The sequence below is a fragment of the Akebia trifoliata genome, unplaced genomic scaffold (assembly GCF_017979445.1).
Source record: "Akebia trifoliata isolate Shusen 1 unplaced genomic scaffold, ASM1797944v1 Contig00608_ERROPOS3031104, whole genome shotgun sequence".
Taxonomy (NCBI): domain Eukaryota; kingdom Viridiplantae; phylum Streptophyta; class Magnoliopsida; order Ranunculales; family Lardizabalaceae; genus Akebia; species Akebia trifoliata.
In genome coordinates this window covers 713178-729058 of record NW_028237131.1, presented here as the reverse complement: position 1 = coordinate 729058, position 15881 = coordinate 713178, and the positions used below count along the sequence as shown (strand labels likewise).

The following is a 15881-nucleotide window of genomic DNA, read 5'->3' as shown; positions in this document are numbered from 1 at the left end:
AGGTTTTGAAAATGGACGGCAACTGAACTCCCAAAATTACAATTAAAATTTAACTGTAAAAGTTAACTTTGAAAAATAAAATTTAACTTCATAGAATTATGTCCTTTACAACCCTCTAGTTGTGGCATCAAATCACGTATTTGGATACTACAAAGTGAACTCAATGACCATTAGTATGATTTGAAATCATGCTAATTTAGTAAGACTATCCTGGTTATAAAATAAAATAAAATTTAAAGAAGTACAAATAACTTTTTATCATAATTAACAAAAGAGAGAAAGAGAAGAACAATAGCATTACCACATATAAATAAGAATAACAAATGATAAAAATGGGATAATACAACGAAGTAAGTCATCTGCTCAAACAAACACACAAAAATAAATATCTAAAGGGACATGCTGGCCCAGTCGTCTTCATAGCCCACTTTCTTCTTCTTCTTCTTCTTCATGCTCTTCTTCTTTTGTCCAAGTGCCATCATCATAGCTCCAAGGAGGTGACGTGAGTTTGTCACAATTATCAACTTCAAGTTGTCTTAAGAATGGCATTGCCTTTTTCATCCTAAGCCAATCTACCTGGAAGTTTGGTAGATCATTCAAGATTAAGTTCTCTAATTCCCAAACCACGTTTTCAACACCAAACAACTTTGAACTCATTCCAGTAATATTTTCTGAAGAACATATAAAGAGTCGTTGCAAATTTGGAAGAGTAGTTGGATTGATCCATGCTGGTGTCGTTTCTCCTGGATACTTTACGAATTCTAGTTCCTGAAGCTTCTGAAGACGAGGAATCTCATAATCAACTTTCCTTATGATTTGCTCACCTATCCCATTTTTGAATTTTACAATTAAAATCTCCAGTTGTACAAACTTAGATAAGACTTTCAACTCCTCTTCTTTCAAATGATCATTTTTAAACGATCTCCACCGTTAAATCTATGCAGATCTAACAGTTGTATTGTGCTTGGCCAAATATTTTGGCCATTTTGACGTTGCGTCTCTTTCATGTTGTCTTGGATGATATAAAGCATTTAACTTTGGTTCACAATTTATGACAGCTTCTATTGGCATCCCAACTTTTACTTATTACACTCCAATTTCTTAAATTAAAACACACGTTTCAAATATAACAAAGTTTTGGCTCAAATTATAATTAAATATTACAAAACATTATAACACATTCAAACAATTTCAGTTGTTTACAATAAGAGAGCTTCTATTAACATCCCAACCCAACTTTTACTTATTATCAACCATACACTTATCTTTTTTATTTTTAATTGGAGTGTAATAAGTAAAAGTTGGGGTACAAATAGTAGCTCTCTTATCTATTTGTGTATATTTATATGAAATAATTTATAAATGTTTTTATGAAAAAGGGAATATTAGAATATGTCTAATCATAAATTCATATTTTATTTTGATAATAAATATTAAAATTCTAACAAAATTAATTATTTTAATTAAAATATACAAAATCTTGATTGATTCAATCGAGTTTTACCATCAGATGAGATTTTCAAAATATTGTCTAAATGACATCGAGATGGCTTGGGCAAGTTATCTCGGTCTCGGACAAGATTTGAAACCATGCTAAGGAGGAGGTTTAAGAATCTGTGTTATTGGTTAGAGTATTAGATGTGAATCATTGTAATAATGTGTACAATGATTACACAGAATCATATCTATGAAGATTTATGGAGATTTAAATATGGTAGATAGTTAGAGATTTGAACTGATTTTGGTTATTTAATCTGTTAGAGTTTGTTACTAGTGTCTATATAAACCCTATTTGGGTCATGTAATTATCATAAAAAATAAATCATATATTAGTATTTCACATGGTATGAAAGCTCAAGCTCCAATGAGCACACCGATCCCGTTGTGTCGTTCTTTCACCGGTGGTATGGTCATATGTTGGCGGAATCCAATTCATCAATTTCATAGAATTTCATCTCTTTTTTATATTTCATCAAACATCACATGAGCACTCAAAACTTCTATCGTCTAAATCCCTACATCGACACATAAAAAGATCACCTATTCTTGTTCAGATTTTTCTTCAAATATCTATTGTGAAAGACGTACACATGCAAATCTAAAATTAGAAGAAGACGATAAAAAAAGTTGGCTCCACACGAATCAACAAGATCAGATCTATGATTCCTCCCAGAAGATCATTCAAGTATCACCTCAACAAATATTTCTTAAAGGATTACTTGTTGGAGATAAAGCCTACCTTTTAAGATTCCTAACATTTAGATTAGCCAAGTCCAGGAAGGAAAAGAAAAAATGCAAAGAAAAAATCAATTCTAGTTGCTAGACAAGACTTGTAACGCCCTAGATTTTTAAACACGTGTCTTGACGAAATTCGTAGGTCAACAAATAAGAGATTTTTTTTAAAGTTGAAACTTAACAAAACCGATTATACTATTAGATTCGCACTGAAATAGACTATAAGATCGTGAAAATCAAAGTTCAGGACATGGACTTTTCAATTAAAACATAACAAATTGAATAGTGACTGTTACTTCCTTTTAACACTATAAATACTAAAACCCTAATCCCATTGTTAGTTTTCAGTGCAATATTATTCAGCAATTGGACCCAACTCCAATTTGAGAAAGGAATATTATTAGTTTTCAGAGCAATAGACATGATTCAAAAAAGGTCATTTACATAATTTCTTAAAACTATTTATGGTAGAAAAATTATTATTTTGAAAAACTTTTATTTGTGTTAGTAGAAGTAATACTATTTCTGCTTTGACTGCTTTGGCCTTCATTACAAATGTAGCTATAATGTAATCATTAACTAGATCTTATTTTGGTTTGTTTAGTTGCATTGTACTACAACTTAATTTTGGTACGTTAATGAAGTTATGCTAGTCTGGGTTGCGAAAAGTGCAAATCAACAATTCATGTAGTGTCCTTTGGAATAAAGAAAAACAATAACAACAATTGAAGTCCTAGCATTGGAATAGGCATATTTATAGGACATAGACCCTCAATGATGCTTCAATTCCAAAGAATATTGGGAAAATTACTTAAAAGACCCTTGTGGAAGGGCATCTTTCTAAATAGTCCTAAGTTTTCAGCAATTGTTTAACTGGACCTCATGGTTTTCTTCAAAAAATTGAATTTTTAACATCTCAATCGAGTTTTGGAGACTCAATTCTATTAGAAAGGATTTAAGGAAAAAGAAGAAACCATTTTTAAGGATTTATTTATTATTATTATTTTTTTAATTTTTAAATGAAAATCAATCAAGAATAGTTCTTTTGAATTGAAATCATCTAAACAAGTCATCATCTAAAGATTTTAGTTGATCTTTCCATTGTATTTTAATCAGAAAAACTTAAAAATTGAAAATAGGTAGGTTTTTTCCAGTGTTGAGTTCACCACTTTTTATTTAATAATGGAAGACAAATGATGACTCAAGAAAATCAACCATTTCTGGGCTAACAAGAATTTGAGCCCCTTTCTCACCCTGAAGGACAGGTAACAGAAGACACAAAATTAATTAAAGCTAGATCTATTGCCAGAATATTATAGACATTGATTGGATGATTGCAACCACTAAGTCAATGTGAATTTCCTTTGAATAGTAACCAACTTATCTTACCTTCTAGAAGAACTAGGAAGATCAGACTTAACTTGGCCCCTTGCACGTGTGTTACTAAGCCATTTATGGGCTTACTGTTAGATGATAAAATGCAGGAAGTGTACATCATGAAGTAATATGGAATGCAATTGTACGGGGCACGTGCAGCCCCCTCTTCACACACACATCAATAAATAAATTTCTTTCTGGGATTAATACTAGTGAAGACCTCTGTTTCTTGATTGGAAAAAAAAACAGACAAACAATAAGATTAATTATTTCATCTACTCACATTTAATATCATTGTAGCAGACAACAGTTGATGATTTATTTCAAGGTTCACATTACAACAAACAAACAAACAAACAAACAAATAAACAAGTAGACACACAATCAATAAATAAAAAGCGAGCATGCAGTTCCTTAGTCAAAGCCTACTTTCTTCTTCATCTGCTTCTTCTTCTTCATGCTCCTCTAATTTCACCCAAGTGCTGTCATCATAATTCCAAGGAGGTGACGTGAGTTTGTCACAATTATCAACTTTAAGTTGTCTTAAGAATGGCATTGCCTTTTTCATCCTAAGCCAATCTACCTCCAACTTCGGCAAAATATTCAAGATTAAGTTCTCTAATTCCCAAACCACATTGTCATTCCCAAAGAACTTTGTACTCATTCCAGTAATGTTTCCTGAAGAATAGATTATAAGTCGTTGCAAATTTGGAAGAGTAGTTGGATTGATCCATGCTGGTGTCGTTTCTCCTGGATACATTATGAATTGTAGTTCTTGAAGCTTCTGAAGAGGAGGAATCTCATAATCAACTTTCCCTATGATTTGCTCACTTATCCCATCTTTGAATTCTACCACTAACAACTTAAGTTGTCTAAGCTCAGATAAGACTTTCAGTTCCTCTTCTTTTAAATGATCTTCTGAATCGATGATAATCTGGAGTTCTCTGAGTAGCGTCAACATTTTCAAGTCAGAAAGGTGACACCCATCTTCAACATTGGAATTTGCAAGCCTAAACCCCAAAAGTTCTGTGAGGTTCCGTAGATTTCTAACCTCTCTGGGTAGATAATCTATTTGTTCACATTCAATTAAAAGCAACCTGCTTAGTTTCTCCAAAGTCGTCACCTGTCTAGCAAGCCTTTTTAAATTCTCACACTCACGTAGAACAAGAGATTGAAGGTTTTGAAGATTTTCTATAGAATCCGGGAGTTCATCCAAATGCGACCTTACTATTGTGAGACAAATTACATGTGACAGAGATCCTATCTCACTCCACCAATTCACCTTGGAAGGGACATTTTTTGGAATGTTATTGGTGCTGAAACTGATGTATAAAACCCTCAACCATTTTAACTGCGGTAATTTGGGTCCAACATTTGACGCAAACTCGTCTTCGTACAAATCCACCCCGATCATTGTCCGCAACAATTGGGGATTAATTTGATCAATCTTCGAATTATCAATATGTAGTCTGCGTGAATCGTTTGTACAAGATAGCATGCCCCTATCATCCAATCCCCAAAAATTTTCTTCCTTGGCAATCTTTATAATCATGTCGCGTACCAGATCATGGACTCCACATCTTTCAATTCTCATTTCATCGTTTTCCATCTTTACACCCAATATTAAACTACGACCGATTAATTCATCAAAGTATTCAATTCCAATCTCCTCTGCAGTCTTTCCATCCCTTTCTCGAACAAAGCCTTCACCCATCCACCACCAAACTATATCAAGAATATTTATCTCATAATCTTCTGGGAATGCTGCGAAATACAACATACAAGGCTTCAAATGCTTAGGAAGCTCTTCATAACTCAACTGCAATCGAGAGAAAATCAACTCATCTTCGACTGCCAACTCTTGCTTTAGATGCATAGATATTCGTTTCCATTCGTGAACATAATCCCCTTTCCCTATCATCACCCCACCAACGACTCTGATTGCCAAAGGAAGCCCTTTGCATTGAGAAACTATCTCCTTGCCGATGTGCTCTATTTTTCGATTTGGACATTGACCTCCATTGTTTGCAAATGCTATTTTGGCGAATAATGACCAATCATCTCCATTGGAAAGCTCTTTTGGACGATGTATGTGCTTCTCAATGGCCCCCATTGATCGTGCCATTACCTCATTCCTTGTCGTAACAATAACACAACCACCCTTGTTTGTATGAGACAAAGTGGCCTTCAAGCTCTCCCACCATGACCCTTCATCTATTCTCCAAACGTCATCCAAGATTATCAAGTATCTCTTCTCATCCAACTGTTTACGTAGTTCTTCCAATAGATCACCGACATCAATGTCTGATAAATTCTTGTCCACATTCAGTTTTCTTAAAAGATTTTTGATTAATTCATCATATTTGACAGTCTGGGAAACTGTCGCAAGCAAGATACATTCGAAGGATTCCTTCAATTGAAGATCATTCATTATCTTTTGAGCAAGGGTCGTTTTACCTATTCCGCCCATCCCCACAATCCCAATGACCCTCATGGGTCCACTTGCATCCATGACCCATTGTTTAATTTTCTTCGCATCATCTTCTAGGCCTACTATTTCAGTATCATTCACCATGATTGGATATCTTATTGGTCGACTAGTTCCGACACGTTCATCACTTGGAAGATTGACAGTTGAAGCCAGGTAAGTTTTCATTTTCCCTCTAAGATCTCCTATTTCTTGATTTATTTCACTCAATCTCTTTCCCATTTGATAACGATGTTTTAATAATGAAAGAGAGATGCAACACAGGAACTTGTATTTCCGTCTTCGTCTTTGTCGTCGTCTTAGAAACAACTCACAATCTTCTGTAATGTTCTCAGCTTCATATAATAATTCTGTTAGTTCCCTTGCAACAATTTTTAAAGGTCCCTTTCGATCATTTATCCTCATGTTATTTGCAACTTCAATGAAGCTTTGCATGTGAGGAAGCTCCTTTTGCATTTTCTTGAACTGTTTGTGGAATTCAAGCACTTGACACCCTTCATTTAAGAGACTTTCAAGCAATTTTTCTACTAGAACACTGACAACTGCTTCCACCATTTTCTTGTAAAACTTCTCTGTGTAATTACAACAATACAAGTGTACATTTTTGTTAGTAAAGTTTAAAGTTTCTCTGTGTAATTACAATAATACATGTATGTATGCTTGTTATCTTTTCTATATTTCCCTGTCATCATCCACATAATTTCTCTCTTGAAGTGAAAAATAAAAAAAATAAAAAAAATAAAAATTAATTAGAAATTCAAGAAACAGGGGATTGTAAAGAGAGGGGGAGCGAACATAATGCATGTTATGTGATAGAGGGAAGAGAAAAAGTATGGGGTCTGCAATGCAATTTGAGGGGTGGGAGGATGTAATTAAATTAAACTTTACAAAAGATCATTTTTAAACGATCTCCACCGTTAAATCTATGCAGATCTAACAGTTGTATTGTGCTTGGCCAAATATTTTGGCCATTTTGATGTTGCGTCTCTTTCATGTTGTCTTGGATGATATAAAGCATTTAACTCTGGTTTACAATTTATGACAATTTCTATTGGCACCCCAACTTTTACTTATTACACTAGTAATACACACCTTTCAAATATAATAGAGTTTTGGCTCAAATTATAATTCAATATTACAAAACATTATAACACATTCAAACAAGTTCAGTTGTTTACCATAAGAGAGCTTCTATTAACATCCCAACCCAACTTTTACTTATTATCAACCATACACTTATCTTTGTTATTTTTAATTCGAGTGTAATAAGTAATAGTTGGGGTACGAATATTAGCTTTTTTTATCCATTCGTGTATATTTATATAAAATAATTTATAAATGTTTTTATGAAATAGGCAAGATTAGAATATGTTTAATCATAAATTCATATTTTATTTTGATAATAAATATTAAAATTCTAACAAAATTAATTATTTTAATTAAAATAAACAAAATCTCGATTGATTCGATCGAGTTTTACCAACTCGGATGAGATTTTCAAAATATCGTCTAAATGATATTGAGATGACTTGGGCAAGTTACATTGGTCTCAAACGAGATTTGAAACCATGCTAAGGAGGAGGTTTAAGAATCTGTATTATTGGTTAAATGTGAAGCATTGTAACAAGGTGTACAATGATATATCGAGTCATATCTATGAAGATTTATGGAGATTTAAGTATGGTAGATTAGTTAGAGATTTGAACAGATTGTGGTTATCTAATCTGTTAGTGTTTGTTAATAGTTTCTATATAAACCATATTTCGGTCATATAATCATCTTCAAGAATAAATCAAATATTAGCATTTCACATGGTATGAGAGCTCAAGCACCAATGAGCACAACGATCCCGCTGCGTCGTTCTTTTGCTGACGGTGTGATCATATAGCCAGCGGAATCCCATTCTTCTATTTCATAGAATTGCATCTCTTTTTTATATTTCATCAAACATCACATGAGCACTCAAAACTTCTGTCATCCAAATCCTTACATCGACACATCAAAAAGATCACCTATTCTTGTTCAAAATTTTCGTCAAATATCTACTGTGAAAGACATACACATGCAAATTTAAAATTAGAAGAAGAAGAAAAAAAAAAGTTGGCTCCACACGAACAACAAGATCAGATCTATCACTCCTCTCTGAAGATCATCCAAGCATTACCTCAACAAACATTTCTTAAAAGATTACTTGTTGGAGATAAAGCCCACCTCTTAAGATTCTCGACATTTTACATTTGCCAACTCTAAGAAGGAAAAGAAAAAATGTGAAGAAAAGATCAGTTCTTGTTGTTGGGCAAGACAAGTAACGCCCTGGATTTTTAAACACGTGTCTTGAGAAAATTTGTAGGTCAACAAATAGGAGAATTTTTTTTTTAAAGTTGGAATTTTATAAAACTGATATATCATTGGATTCACACCGAAATTGATTATAAGATCGTGAAAATTGAAATTCAGGACATGGACTATTCAATTAAAACAAAACAAATTGAATAATGACCGTCACGTCCTTTTAACTCCATAAATACTAAAACTCTATTCCCATTGTAGTCTTTTACTTTCTTAAATTTCTTTATCACTACTCGTCATCTAGTTTTATCATCGAAATCTTTGATTTTTTACAAAGGTTTTATCAAGATTTAAGAGATGAAACTCAAAATAAAACTGATTCGGATTTCACAAAAGACGAACCGGACAACATAGGAAACAAAGAGGTGAACCCAAGTTTCTTTTCATAAAGAAAACCTAATTTGAGTAGTATTGCAATTTGGGTAAGGGAGTTTTGTTGGATCTTTTACAATTTATATATAAAAAAATTAGCTAAATACTTTATTACAATTTCTTTCCCTTTTAATAGAAATTGAATTTTTGATTTACAAAAAATATACTTATGGGATCAATAGAAATTTTTTGTATTCTATAGACTAATTATCTCAAATACATTTACATAAATAATTATGCTTTTGAATGTTAATATAGATTTGTGATTTAATTCTTGAATAATAATACTTGTGCATAAAGTGTGGTGAATTATATTATAATTATGCATTTCATACAATGATGACAGCGAGTTGTAATTGGAAGAAGATCTTGTGTATAGAGATGACGTAACGGTTGGCTGAGCCGGGTAATTGATTGCACCATACTTCACGGTTGATTGACCCAGGTAATAGTCAGTTTAGGTGTGTAGACGTCATGCATTCACATTTTTTTTTTTTTGCATCAGTGATTGTCTTGTAAATAAATATACTAGGATTAATTAATTTTGTATGAAATATTTTAGATTTATCAAACTCACCCTTGCGATTAACATTTTCAAGTTATGCTTACCTGGGAAATTAGCCTAACGGGAGTGGAGAATAAATTTTAGGAAATTATTATCTTTTACTTATTTATTTATTTAAAGATATAATTTCTTTTTCTAAATTGGAGTGATGATTTATTCATTGAAGATACTTTTAAGAAGAATTTGTTTTGATGAATAAATAAATTTTTGGTGGATCATTTGACTTTTATACTTTTGTAATTTTCATAATCTCTATAAAAAAGTTTTTTACTTGAAATTTTTATCATAGGTTTCTCATATGCCTGAGAGGTTGTAAGAATTGTTTTAGGAATTATCTTGATCATTTAGCATTTTAAACATATTTATCATTGATGAAAATTTATAATTGTTTTCTGTACTGCAATATTGTATTGTTGATTTCCAATCAAAATCACACATATTTTTATTCATATTTTGAAAATGTGTAAAACATGAAAGTTGTGGAGTTTTCTATCTATTTTTACTCCGTTTTGATTTTTAAAAAAATTGATAAAATGAAATTTATATGAGTTTTACACCGAACACATATCAGGATTCAAAGTACGCGGAAATTTTTAATTAAAACTTATATTTTGAAATATTCTCATTGAAAATACCATATAGTGAATTATTTACTTATTATTTTCATAATCCTTAATTTTTACTCTTGGATATAGACTATGAGATTCCTTTAAACGAATTCTTTAAAAATCATACAAATTAGAGTTTTCTGAGTTCATTGAATATCAGTAGGTTAGATAAAAAAAATAGATTTTATCATATTTGGAGGTGTTTAGTATTTTTATTAGTCATGAATATATTTTTAAATTATTATTATATTTCTTAAAGTTTCCGAATTGATATTATGAATATCGATATAAATTTTCTACACCGATTTAAAAATTTTCAAAATATTAAGTATCTTAAAACTAGTTAGCTATTGGAGATTAATATGTTCTTTTTTTCTCTTTATTTATATATTTATTTGACTTTAACTAATTAATATTTTTAAATGTTATGTCAATCACACCTGAGTTTTAAATATTTGAATTGGACGAAAATATTGAGTCGGGTCATTGGATTCGAAATTCAGGGTCTAACAAGATATCGTAATGGGTATATAAGCAAGACTAATTTGGTGCATCTCATATATGGAATACAACAACTCCAAAGCTCAACTTATACATCAATTCAATCCACAACCATGGCAACATCCAAGTTTGAGCCCAAACACAACCCAAACAAGCGAGGCCCATTTTTAAATCCAAAATTCATTTTGTTAAATAAAAATGCTTATGAGTTTGTGTTTTTTGTTTTGTTTTTTTTTTTTTTTTTGGGTAAGTAAAAATGCTTATGAGTTTGATATTGCCAAAAGCTCCTTAGATCCACATGAGCCTTACAATAATTTATGATCAAACTCATTATGGTCCATAGAGACCCATTTTCATGTTTAAGACCCAATAGACGTTATTGCCAATGATTGAGCCCATGGAGCTGATATTGAGCTCATTTTTCTAACCCGTTAGAGACCACTTTTCTGCTAGCTAAAATCGATCATGGCCCATTTGAGTTGAGCGGTTAGCTCCTCCTCTCATGAACATTCTGATTTAGATACATCATTTTTTTTTCGGGCAAACAATCACAACAAGTTAAGCAAATTCCATGGATTTTAACAACATCAACATCGTTTCTTCAACTCGTATTAGGATTGAAGGCACCTCTTCGACAATCCTTCTCTTAGAAGTTATTGATATTTTAACAAACTAAAGTTGATCCTTTATCACCATTAGTTTGAGGGGGAATGTTAGTATTAGATGTGAAGCATTGTAATAAGGTGTACAACAATACATTGAATCATATCTATGAAGATTTAGATATAGTAGATTAGTTAGAGATTTAAATTGATTGTGGTTATCTAATTTGCTATTATTTTCTATTTAAATCCTATTAGGTTCATGTAATCATCATAAAGAATAAATCAAATATCATCATTTCACGTTATCTTAGTCAAGTCATCTAGTTTCAAATGAGCCAATTCGATGCAAAACGAGACAACAATGAAATCGAAAGTACATAATTTGTTATAGTGATTTGAAAGTTGAAAGAACTAGAATCTAGAGGCTGAAGACTAAAGTTAAAAAAAAAAAAAAATTTATTATAAACCAAGGTTTCAAAACTTAGATTGACGTCTTGTCTCGTCCATGAATGAGATCGAGCTATCTTGTACGAGATAAATCATTTAACTCAGTTTACAATTATTTTTTCATAAATATTTATATAAAAATAAGTATAATTTTTTAAAGAAAATAAGGTAGATTAGAAGATGTTTAGTAATAAAATCATATTTTATTTATATACTATATGCTTAATTTTTTTTTAAAATTAACTATTCTAATTAAAATATAAAAAAATCTCAATTGACACGAACAAGTTTTACTGACTTGGCTGATATTGTCAATATCGTTTGAGTCATCTAATTTTTCTCACGAGATTTTGCATATGTGAGTCACCATGTCTATTTTTCAATTATATCCATGTTTGTAGTTCTCAAAAGCAACTAATCCACTAATCCATCCAATAATGAGTCTGACTTTGAAACGGCCAAATTTTGAAGGAAACCCTCACACGTAGAATTTTGAATTTATTTCACACCTACATTTTTATTAAAATTTGAAACACCTCCTTAGAAATCCCACGTGTAATTCAGTGGAGAGGGCTCTTTCAGAATTTTAAAGCGGGCTGCCCGCTTCAAAGTTTTTTCCTCGGATAATTGGGTACCAATTTACAGCTTTCATACAAGTTGACTTTTCCAATTGAATAAAATAAAATAAATATTATTTCTATAATATTGTTTTCATTTAAAAAGAATAAACAAATTTTTATTTATTTATTATGTAGGTATACGTTATAATGTACATATAAAGACCATCAACCATATATATACATTTTTTTTTTTTAAAGATCACACAGTCAATTTCGATGTTGACCGTTAAGTATCATATGACCATAAGTTGTGGATAACCGAAAGACGGATGTGGAGATAATGGCGACATTGGGGGAACGTTAAAGATTCCCTTATTAACGTCTACGCCTTCCCAAATGGCCGTCCAACTTGACGGGTTTAACGGATAAACGCCAGTAGGGGTCTGTGACTGTGTATTGTCAGATTCTGCCGAACTCTCCTGTTTAACGTCAAGGTTCATGGATTTAGCTAAATCCAAATCATTTCGATGGACCTTGGCATCGAATTTACCCTTTTTTCACTTAGTGCTTACTACATGAAAATTGGAGAATTCTACAAGAAAATTCGACAGACTAAAGTTTAGAAATCAAATATCAACGATCAAGGGCCATCAAAATTTTTTATGTTCCCCAGATTTAACCGCATTCGATGGCTTAGAGCCATCGAATTTCTCCCCTCCTTCATTAATTTGACGGTTTTGACCCGTTGAAAAAAAATATTTGACAATGAAAAATTCGACATCTTAATCCGTCAGATTTTATGAAATGCAATGTACTTGACTGTCGAATATGAGCTTTTTTCATGTTGTGGTCACATGTGTGATGAAAGAAAATTATTGGTGGCAGAGCAGAATTTAAATCAAAATGTATGTTTTATCTCTTGGGTCTTTTATATAATGCATCTTGATATATTTTTGCAAATAAGTTATACAATCCTAAATTGAGGAATATTTGAAACAATTAGATAAGATCCTACTTGATCTGTATATTTATTGATTGATTGACTAAGTGACCATGATCAATAAGGCAACTCATTTTTATTTTCAATAAAATAATCCAACGGTTAGGATTTTTTGCAAATCCCTATGATAATTATCTAAAGAAAAACTACCAACCGTTGGATTTTGATCGTGTGTTATTTGTTGCGTCCATTAAAATAAGAAAATTAAAAAAAAAATGATAAAAACCATCATACAAATGGAAAAAAAATATAACCACTTACAAGAATTTTGGTAATTTATATCTTCTCTTCTCTCTTATTGTTGGATTAGTTACCTGCAACAATTCAGACATTTCCCAGAGGTTTAAAATCTTAAATATAATAATTAAAAAAAAAAAAAGAGGATTTTGGTTCGTACCTTTTTCGCCGTCGCCTGTGGACAATGGGAGAGGTGCAGAGAGGAAAAGATGAGATGAGAAAATTTTTGAGGAGTTTTGAGTTTTGAGTTTTGCAGGAGACTAGACTCTATAGAGTGGATGAAATGCGACAGAGAGGGACAGAAAGCGTGTGCGTCCTGCGATAATAATTGAGTGGTGTTTACAAAAGATGCTGTTTTAAACGATCTTCATCGTTAAATCTATGCATATCTATCGGTTGTATTCTAAGAAAATCTTGTTCGACTTCAGCGTCCAAAGAAGGTATTAGAGGAGAGCAATTCAGTCAAAATGCTACTTTAGTCATTATCATACCATAATTATTTATTCCATTCTTGTATAGAGGAGAAAAGAAAATACAAAATTGATGGAAATTTAGGGGTGGCCCTTTTAACACCACGCGAAATTAGTAGGTTTGGATTAAGTCTAATTAGATTTGAGTCATAATAGTGTCAACCTGAGTTTGGGTTAGGATTATCAGTCCGTTTTGACACGTTTAGTTATTTTATCATTAACGTGTAATTTTAAATATATCAATAATTATTTAAGAATTTTATAAATTATATATATTTTTTTACAAGAATTTCCTATAACTTATTTATAATATATTTTATTTTTTTAATTTTATAAAATATAAAAAGTGTTTTAAGATATTTTTCAAATAATAAATGATTAAAATTTTAATTTAAGAGAGAAAAAAATACTTTCCTTATTAAATTATTTATTTATATTTATATTTTTTTAATTTATGTTTTCATTAACATCTAGAGACATGTAGTGTTTGAAAAGAAAATAATTACATTGATCAAATCAAGAATTTGGCAAAAATGGATCAAGATTGATGCATCTCTAGATTGATGCATGAGAGATGTACTAAATCAGACCCTCAAATTTAAATTGTAGAGGAATGATTTGAATTTGAATTGTCAAGTGTAGGTGGGAGAATTATGGGAAGAGATTTTATAAGAAAATAATTCCAACGGTCAGATTAATGGAGGGCCTTGACCCGTGGGTTGAAACTAGCATTTACCTGAGAATTTCATTAGGAGGTGAGGAAATAATTTTCCCATTTTGGGGGTGGGGATAATCTTAAGAAATAACGTTAGTAGGTGTGGGAAAATCACAAGTGGGGTAGGGCAAGAGAACATTTTCCTACCCAAAATGAAAATTGCTTTGGGTGGAAAAATGAATTTTGGAAAAAATAAACAATCATACACCATAAAATTGCATTATCGTGAAAAACCATTTTCCATGTGCAAACATTTTCCATTGAAGGAGTTTGAAATGTCCCTCAATTTAGTCAACTATTATATTAAAAGAACACTTTATTCCTTTTACTAAGCAAGCATTGAGGAGATGCAATGAAACAAAATATAAGAAAAACTGCCCACAAATCACACCTGAATTTATGGAAATAAATGGTATTGGCATTTAATAAGCTACTTGTTGCTATTCTTCCTCTTGGGTTTTCATACTTTAATTTCATGAAACGAACTCCTCCCCATTCTGCAATGTTTTTTTTTATTTATAACGAAGGGTATGCGGGTTAGCTTGAGCGCATCCTGACTAGTCCCTATGCCCCGCACCCAGTCTATGGCTGGTGCCTGCTTGGTTCAAGCCAGTGAGTGGCCACACAGGAATATAGTTGGTGGAATTTGAGACCAACTAGGGAGCAAACCTAATTATACCCAAGTCTACCATTCAACCATCCCTGTGATGGTTATTCCGCAATGTTTCATTGTCAAACATCCAACCACTTGGATCAATAGGTCGCCTTAACTCTTATCCTGAATGCAAGGTAACAAAAGACAAAAATAAAAACCACACAAAATTAATCAAAGCTAGATCTATTACCTGAATACTATAGACATTGACAAAATCGATAAATGAAATATCAACATATGTAACGATAATGGACCTACTAAGAGCTCTCCCAGATCAAATTCAACCTGATTGGCTGATTACAACCACCAAATCAATGTGAATTTCCTTTGAATAATAACCTGTTGGAAAATTACTTAAATGAAAGTTCATGAATCTAACAATAACTATAAAATATAACAAAATAAGAGATGTTGAACTCGAGGCACGAGATCGTTTTCTTTAAAACGTTATTCGTTCCCATCTCAAGTAAAACTTCAGTTTACAAAAGGGTTTCCAGGATACAACGAGCCCAATCTCTTGATCACAATCAGTCGTCTTGCAAAGACGGAGAATTGTCTTGATAACTCAATCGAAAAAAATACAAAAAATTGAAGTAGGAAGAAGGAATTAAGAATTTTATATTTTAAAGAAAGGCTAGAAATTTTGTGTATTTAGATCTGTGTCTACAGATCTCTTTTTATAGAAAAAAAAGTAACT

The 15881-nt window shown here is 31.7% G+C and overlaps 1 protein-coding gene across 1 annotated transcript; it reads right to left on the bottom strand.

Annotated features, from left to right (window-relative positions):
* Positions 1-3845: 3845 nt before the first annotated feature.
* Positions 3846-14005, bottom strand: LOC147381271 (disease resistance RPP13-like protein 4). Its single transcript, XM_086430671.1, has 3 exons — positions 13505-14005; positions 13369-13421; positions 3846-6672 (listed from the first exon to the last, which is right to left on the bottom strand). The coding sequence occupies exon 3, from the start codon at positions 6653-6655 to the stop codon at positions 4031-4033; it is 2625 nt and encodes an 874-aa protein (XP_086286797.1). The 5' UTR covers positions 6656-6672; positions 13369-13421; positions 13505-14005; the 3' UTR covers positions 3846-4030.
* Between the last annotated feature and the right edge of the window lie 1876 nt (positions 14006-15881).

Bases quoted from the DNA above. Each gene is read 5' to 3' on its own strand.
- LOC147381271 (XM_086430671.1), bottom strand. From the start codon at position 6,655: ATGGTGGAAGCAGTTGTCAGTGTTCTAGTAGAAAAATTGCTTGAAAGT.